At 37.9% G+C, this 8515-nt stretch overlaps 1 protein-coding gene across 3 annotated transcripts in view; it reads right to left on the bottom strand.

The window, feature by feature from the left end:
- Positions 1 to 742: 742 nt before the first annotated feature.
- The window catches only part of fam78a (family with sequence similarity 78 member A), an 11282-nt gene continuing 3509 nt past the window's right edge, over positions 743 to 8515 (bottom strand). For all 3 annotated transcript variants that reach the window (XM_015392851.1, XM_015392859.1, XM_015392867.1), the window contains exon 3: positions 743 to 4718. In XM_015392851.1, coding sequence (XP_015248337.1) covers positions 4193 to 4718 — 526 coding nt within the window. In that variant the 3' untranslated portion in view covers positions 743 to 4192. The remainder of the gene's footprint in view (positions 4719 to 8515) is intronic.

The raw sequence follows: 8515 nt of genomic DNA, 5'->3' as shown, positions 1-8515 counted from the left end.
ATATATATATATATATATATATATATATATATATATATATATATATATATATATATATATATCAGGGCTTGTATTTCCAGTGTTGTGCATTTTCACAGTTTTAAACAACTTCCAGTACCAGCCTATTTTCAAGTATTGTGGTACAGGACAAACACATTCTGCCTTTGCTACTCCAGTGCTGCACTTCCAGGAAATAGCTGAAACTCTGTATCATCAATTGACTTTTGTACTACATTTGAGAGTTTTACCTTGTAAAACGATTAGCTGAATTTATTGACAAAATATGAGAGAGCAGGATGACCTATAGAAGCCTATATTACATTTTAATTGATGTAAAAACACAAACAAAATCCAAGAAATGAGGCCAAATGGTGCTGATTGCTTCAGGGAGATAATATACCAACTTAAGACAGGAAGGCAAAGGTAGCAGCCCTCGGTAAAACTGCAGAGGTGTGGTTATTGAAGTGTAGATGTCCATTCACTTGGCACTCAACCCCACATCATTCAATCCAAAATTCTTTTCTGGGAATAAAAAATACTTTTCATTTGAACCATATCTCCAGGAGGTTTGTGAGTCCATGAGGCCGTCAGCGTCACACTGCATAGTTTGGCTTTGTCCAATATTGGCACATCTTGCCATCTTAACAGCTAAAATCAACACAATCAATACAAAATAAACAAAACAAAAAAGAAAAACCCTCATCAAAATATCTCAATTTTGTTTTTCTGTGGCTTTTTTTTTAGGGAAGCACAAATAGCATTGCTGTCATTTTCCCCTGGTGTGAACACATCACACATTATGATCGAACACGATTTAGATAAAGAAAAAGACACTTGGTGTCGTTTAGCTTCAACCCAACATATAAACACTGATGATTACTGACAAACACTCTCAGTGATCTCTTAAATTCACTTTTTTTGTTATCAAAATTGCAATATTAAAACAAACAAAACATACGAGCTGCACATCACTCTCTAAATATTAGTGAGCAGGTGTGTTTGTGCTTATGGCTCCATTCTCTCGTGCATGTAGTCGCATGAGCCACGTGCAGGCCCCCTAAATGAGTACACTCTGCCAAAGTGACACTGCGGTGACAATCAGATACTGCGTCCGGCCTGCGCCCTTCCCCTCAGGGGGAAGCTGTGTGCTGGTGTGGGCTTGCTCAACCCCTGTTTCATGACAAGGACATAAACTCAGCTGAACTTTCTGTATGTGTGAGAGAGAGAGAGAGAATAGATAGACAATGGCAGCAGACTAGCGCAGGCATCTGTTTGGTAGAGTATTTTTATGCTACATGATGTCCATCTGGGATTTTAAAAGAATCTATGAAATAAAAAGTCCACATGCAGAACGGTTAGAAATTAAAAACATTATATTCAAGCTTGTTTTATAACAAAGAAATTGTTTGGATTGCATCCAGGCTGCTCTCATAACACAGTAGCTTCGGTTTTCTGAAAGGATTCAGTTTGCCTTCACTTTTACATTGCACTCTGACAGCCCTTTACTGTTACTGTTTGACCTCCTTTAAGCCTGAGCAGTGATTTGAACTAGCCCAGCTCAGCTCAGCTCAGTTCGGCCCAAAGAGAGCTTCAGAAAGTATGTCACTGCATATCTAAATGTGACAGCCGTCCCCCAGTAGCCTCCCTTCTCCTTCAATACTTCCAGTGATGCCCTGTGACTCATTGGCTGTCTTAAGCCAACCATGGGCTTCAGCAATGTTTGAATTTAAAATTATTTAAGGGATATTCCAGCATTGGTTCTGTTTAAAGGTAGCAGACAATGAATTATCTACAGCAGGAGGAATGGGAATTTGAATTAGTCTGTCCCAGAAGATAAAGCAAACAATTAGTTCAAGGTAATAGAAGACATCTGCTTTTTGGAGATAAAAAAAATAAATAAATCTTATAAATGTCAAATTTATGCCAACAGAATTGTCGAAAACTTTAAACTATTTTCACAACACTGTTATTTAAAGGGAGGAGGGTTAATTAGAGAGGAAATGAGGGATATGAGGCGGTACGCTGCCAATTATCTTCCCTCGTTAAACACTAAGAATGGATCAAGAAAAACCTTTCAGATCAGTTGCCCCCAAACAGTAAGGAGGTGTAAAATTGAACAAATAGCTTTTATTGAAGCAACTATAATGTTTACTTAATAAGATAATAACACTTACTGAAAAGGGTCTACATCTTTCATTCTCAAAAAGCTTTTAGAGGATGTTATCCCACAGAGGTAACCCACATTTATAGTCACAGGAAAAATTTCACACAGGTTTTCAGAATTTCGTATTATCCTTAAGAATTTTTTTTTTCCAGTTTTATCCTGTTCAGGGTCACAGTGGGTGGGGTCAAGCCTCTCCCCTCTTTCAGGCAGAGGTACCAGCTTTAGTCCAGCTTTATATTAAAGCAAGCTATGTTTCTATTTTTGCATGTTATGCAAATAAAATAAAATGGCTCAACCGTTAAGCTTCAAAGACAGTGGCAGATGTTTTTTTTGAGACAATACCAGAGGGATTTTTTTTTTTCCTGGCTGCAGTTTCAAACTGCAGTTTCCGATCTAGAATACTGATATGAGGCAAATGTCACCATTGTCATTCAGTTTGTAGCAAGGTTTGCATTTAAATATGAGGTTCAGTTTATAAACTGGTAAGTTTTTATCTATTTCATTTGTCTGCTGGGATAAAAATTGGGAAAGAAAAAAAAATCTGTCATTGGCTTCGTACCTGGAAGGAGGAGGTGGATTCCTAAATTCAAATTCAACTCTGATTTCTATTTTCTTGTAAAGTGTTCCAGATAGAGGAGCATTCAGATTTGGGAGACTGATATTTAGCTGACCAGAGCTCTTTATTCATGCATGTGTGCCTGCGCTACTCTAGCTGGCGGTAAAATAAAGGGAGACAGGCCCCGCATGCAGCGAGAGCTACGACTGGCAGAGAAGAGAAGTGGGTCATCTATATGCCAGCTGTGCAGTCGGCATTAAACTTCCCCACTGCCTCGACAGCGGAGAACACATAACGTGAGAAAGAGAATTAGCAGAATACTATTGTAGATTTCTTTTTTTTCTCACAGAGAAAGTGTCAATTTAAATGATAAAGAAACAAAAAGGATAAGCTGCATTATGTCCAGTGTAAGCCATAGATAGAGATACAGCAGTAGGACAAGTTTGGGAAAAAAGACAGATGAAAGCAGACAGAGGAAATAAGTAAAACGGAGGCCCTGAGATGAAGTTCTTATCAGCAGAATAAAGTGACAAAAATGAGGTCAACTGTGCTTTTCACTAGATTTTTCTCCAGATGTTCTTGTAGTTTACCGTGCTGAGCACTACAGACGACTTCACAGAGCTTCTCTTTTGTTGCATAATCCACTTGAAACACAACCAGCCGAGTTAGTTTGATTGTGTAACTGTTTCTACTCGTAATGTCATTGGAGTTTTCTAGACGTGTGGATCTAAAACGCGGTTCGCTTCTGTGCTCTGGTTCTTGTCCTAAACACACATGCCAGCAACACCAAGAGTGTGGAAGAATTGGGACAAAGGACTAAATAACTTCATTGCACTTAAGTTTAAGGCGAAAACATGTTTGCAGTGGAAAGCAATGTAAACTTAAGGCAGCATGGATTAAAATGTCTAGAATATCTTAAAAAAAAGACTAGATTAAAAGTCACTCATTGCAATTCCTCGTGTAAATAACCAAACATAAAACACAATTGAATGCATTCTCCTCCAGCCTATAAATAATATTAAAAAATTCCTCTAGTATTCGTACACAGTTTGAGCAGCATGTTTGCAGACATGTTGCCTAACCTCTACCACAGTTGACATCAGCTGCCTCACCCAGCCAAAGAGTTAAATCAAAATGAAAACACTGCTTTTGTTCTTTTTGCATTTCAGCACAGTGACACCCGACCTCTGTTTGAAGGTAGAATGGTTGCAGGTAATTGCAGTAAATTCCTTCCTTGAAGGGAACATGCGCTCCTTTTCTCTGCAATGGATTTATTAGCCTCCTTTCCATGTCAGTTGGTTTGTTTGGGTTTTTTTTCCACTAACATGAGAAGATTATAGAGGCAAAATAATAGGGAAAATAACAAAAAACATAGATTAAAGCACTGAGAGGCTGTGAAAAGAGAGTAAAAAAAAACAAGATAGGAGATGAAACAAGAGGTTTGAAAGGCCAGTCTGGTCTGTAGGAGTAGATTAGTATTTAGGGGGGATGACCACCACGGGATCACCCTTCTTTGGCCGCCACATAAGCACCTGGGCATCATTGGCGTTGGGTTTCACCATGGCGTTGGGGGGGATGGGTTCATTCTTGCCCAATATTTGAGGCTGTTCCTGAGCCACAGGCTCCTTTAAAACAGCCCTTTGACCCAGAGGTTTCTCTGGGTCCACATGAATGTGAAGCCGCATCCTCCAGCGGATTGTCCGGAGGACGACTGTCTCTGAGGTGGCCTGGTTGATGGCAACTAGCCAGGTGGTAAAACTCTGGTCGCGCTGGATGCTGCTGAGCAGTGGCAGGTTGCTGTCGCTGACCGGCACTCCCCAGGTGACACTGGGGTAAAAATTGTCATTCATGTTAACTGTGAACTTGCTGTCCCTCTTTGTGGGTCCCACCACGGTGAAGGTCTCTGTTGTGTTGCCGTACCAGGGGTAGTTGACGCCATCCGAGTCACTTATTGCACGGATCTTACTGTCTCGCAGGTCAGGAAGCTCCCAACTTGACCTAGGTGTAAGGAAATGACACAAATGATGATTTAAAAAGAAACAGAGCCTCTTTTAGATTCCTCAGGGTCAAAGATTTCCAAACTCTATCTTGAAAATACCGTGTTAAGTTTCCCTGATTTCCTCTTTAGAAGGTTGTATTTTAAAACCTTTAGACCCACAACTGTTATATACCCCAAGGAAACTCTAAATGATTAGTATAGGGTGGTTTTAAGATTGAAGGACCATGAAAAAAGAAAAAAACATTTAAAATGCAAAAAACAAAGGCAATTTGATAAAACTGTTTTACAAAAGCAGGTTGGCTCATCTCCCTTACTCATTATAAATCAGGCAAAATACAACAGAAGACTTTATCAAGGCTTTGGGATGTTCAGACCTGGTCTGAACCAGCGACATGCAAACACAGCCAGGAATCAAACAATGTTTGTTCCCATGATGCTCCTATTTATAGAAACCACACACCACTGAGTTTTTCTAAATTAACCTAACTGATACCTCGTTAAATGAACCCATCAAATCCACATTTATCTGAGAGAGCAGAAAGTGAGAAAAAAGCAAGGATTAAAAAAAAACTTTTAATAGGCAACCAAATTTTTTTTTTCTTTACTCGGTAATTTCATAACCATTTGGGAAGTCCATGTAATCCATGGTGTAAAAATTCTTAAGAGTTGAAAATGTCAACTTGTGTGGGCCTTGAATTTACATATATGCGCATCAGTCCAGGTCATTTGTACTCAGAGAAATTGCAGCACAACTGATATCTTAGAAGTCTGGGTTTAGCTGCAAAATTCAGTAAATTTAGTTGTTTTTTAAGTTAAGCCGAAGAACCATCCTGGTATTAATCTGAAATATTTTTTTCTGAAACAGTATTGAACTTTTCTATTTTAGCATGTTTAAAAAAGTTATGAAGAACCTTTACAAATAGTCTTGTTGCTAAATAAGAGGGATAGGCATGCGCCGACTGCAAAAAGTGATCCTTTTAAACACATAAATTCATTTACATTCATTTTACCATATATTTGCTAGGATCTGCAGAATGCTTTTAAAAAAAATGAAGGTGGCATATTTTATTAAACAAATTTCACTAAAGCATTTCTTACCTCAAATTTTACCTTTGAAGTAAAATTTGAGGTAAAAAAAATGTCAAATAACTTATTAATTACTTAAGTTATTATTTCAGATCTACTCTATAGCATGCGACATGGAGGCCATTTTCTTTTAGCCATGCTTTAAAATGGGAAATTTCTGTTGATTTTAAAGGAAATAATGGGAAATAAATACAATATTTCTACAGTCAGAGCAATAAGTTTCACATTGAAAACAGTGGTGCCAATGAATATGGAGAGCATCTTCTGCTCTGATGCAGCAACCATACATTTTTCTCTAAAAAAGTTTTGCATCAGTTCTTCTCCTCAGCCTTAATTATGTTTATAAGGGAAAATGCAAAAATCATTACCAACTCCTGAGCCGTCACGACAGGTATACAAATCACCGCAGACATCTTTAGCACACTTCCTGTTTTCATCTTCACAGCATGCCTTTTTTAAGATGGTATCCAACATGTGTATTAAGTCCTTCCTGACAGAAACTTCCGTCTGCGACTGCAGCCCTTTAAGATTTCTAAATGATGCTTGTATTTATGGTGGCAAATGGTTTGAAACCATCCAGTTTTAATGAGTATATAGTCACAGTATAACTGATACTTCACTATCCATGTGCATCTGTCTGCATGTTTGTGTTTATATCAAGAAAACCGAAGGGTCTAATGTGCATCATGTAAGTATGAGGCCTTAATATCAGTTTCTTGTTCCTGTTTCATTTCTGCTCACATGCAAAAAGATGCACACAGACTGTCGAAACCAACCAAATTGTACCTCGCTATAACCCAAGGGTGTACATGGGAGTGATGAATGTGCAGAGAATTCTGAGTGCATCAGCCAAAGCCAACAGAGAAATTATCCATATTACCATCCTCAGCTTTTCTGCAGAATTACAGCGTGCTGGGCCTGTATTACCAACCAAAAAGACTACGTGGTATGAGATTCAGCCAGCAAGAATTCATCTCCTGCATCTTAAGATTAACTTCTAAACTGTTCAAATATTAGGATATGAGTTTATTTTGGAGTTTAGTAGTTGTAGACTTTATAATGTTTCAGAGAATATAGTCTTCACCCTCAAACGTTTTAACTAATAGTGTTGTTGCTAGGCATATGCTTTAAGTCGCTGAGGGGTTCAGTTTGCTGGGTTGATATGCAGTTATGAAAATAAAAACTTTTTGCACTGAGAAATCCCAATAACTCCAACAGAGCCCAATATATTACATAACCTTGCCCTGAAAAGGGTTTCTACTTTTACAATAGTCTTTAAACATTTATAGTGGCACAAATAGGGTAAATATTTACATATATACACAGGTGCATTTTTATCATTTTATATATAAGTCATGTTTTTTTGTTTGTTTGTTTATGACGGGAGGAAACTGGAGTTCGCATAGAGAACCCAAGGGTGATAAAAAAATCCAAACTCCAGGCAGCAAACCCCCTGACTGGAATTCAAATCTAGGATCTTCTTGGTCCAAAGCAAAAGCTCAACTAGCTTCACTGTGCAGCCTAAAGCATCACCAATACGTTAAATGTTTTCAGTTTTTTAGTTAACTGTGGGGCACTAAAATAATGCACCATAAATTCTGGACTCATTACACACTTACTGATAAATTTTGAGTTAGTATTTCTCATTCATTTTGGGGATTATGGTTTCCGGAAAATAAAAACCCTGAGAAACTGTTTGTTAAACAATTCTAATATTACATAATAAAGAAATGAATCTAGAGCTATTTAGGGCCTTCCACAATCAAGAAAAACATGGTTCATTTGGCAATTGTTTAAGTGGCATCACTGAAGAAGCTGAGTTTTCAGATAGTAGATGAAGGGAGATTTAAATTGGAAAAAGGTCAAGTAGGAAAAGTGCACAAGAACTGATAATTACCACATACTTTAGAAGAACTTTGAAGCAAACACTATTCAAGAGTTTGGGGGAGATTCATAAGGCATTGGTGGGCTTGTTAAGTCAGAGCTTTAAGGCTGCTTTTGTTGCAATAAGTCCTTCTGAACAAAAAACAAAATCAAAATCCGTTTTATCCAAAGTAGTTAGTAGTCTAAAGTTCTCTTTTTGGAAATCAAAGCTGAGGAGGAGCATATATGCTGTGAATTCCAGTGTAAAATAAATTATATAGAAAGCCACGCCATCTACTAGTGTTGGTTCATTATGTATATAAAGTCCTAAAGTCATGGCTCCCTGATGAAACCCAGTAAGAGTTAACATTAGCTAAAGAGCCAATACCTGCTTTAACCACCAAGCCATCTCATAGTTCATTTCAGGCAGACTGGCCAAAACCCAGAAATAATCAATAGGGTAATATCAAGAGAGAGATGAGAGACGGCGGATCCAAACAGCCACAGCATGATCATCTCCATGCCACACCAAAATGCAGAAAAAATACATATTTTTAAGTAGATTTAAACTTTTTTAAATCCTTATTTCATTGTTTTGATTTAATACTCTAGTTTTCTGGGAAAGTGAATTTCAGTTCATCATTAAGTGTAAGCAACACTTCTTAGAAAGAACAAAAAAAAACAAACACTGGAAAAATTGTTTTTGTATTTAAATAAATGACTGAGGCTGTTCAGTGGAGCAGTGGGAAGCACTGCTGCTACCCACTGGGGTCTTTCTGCATGGAGTTTGCATGTTCTCCCTGAGCATGCTTGGGTTCTCTCTGGGTACTCCGGCTTCCTCTAACAG

Source organism: Cyprinodon variegatus, unplaced genomic scaffold (genome assembly GCF_000732505.1).
Source record: "Cyprinodon variegatus isolate N-32 unplaced genomic scaffold, C_variegatus-1.0 Scaffold23, whole genome shotgun sequence".
Taxonomy (NCBI): domain Eukaryota; kingdom Metazoa; phylum Chordata; class Actinopteri; order Cyprinodontiformes; family Cyprinodontidae; genus Cyprinodon; species Cyprinodon variegatus.
The sequence above is the reverse complement of the archived record's forward strand: the minus strand, read 5'-3'. Positions and strand labels throughout refer to the sequence as shown.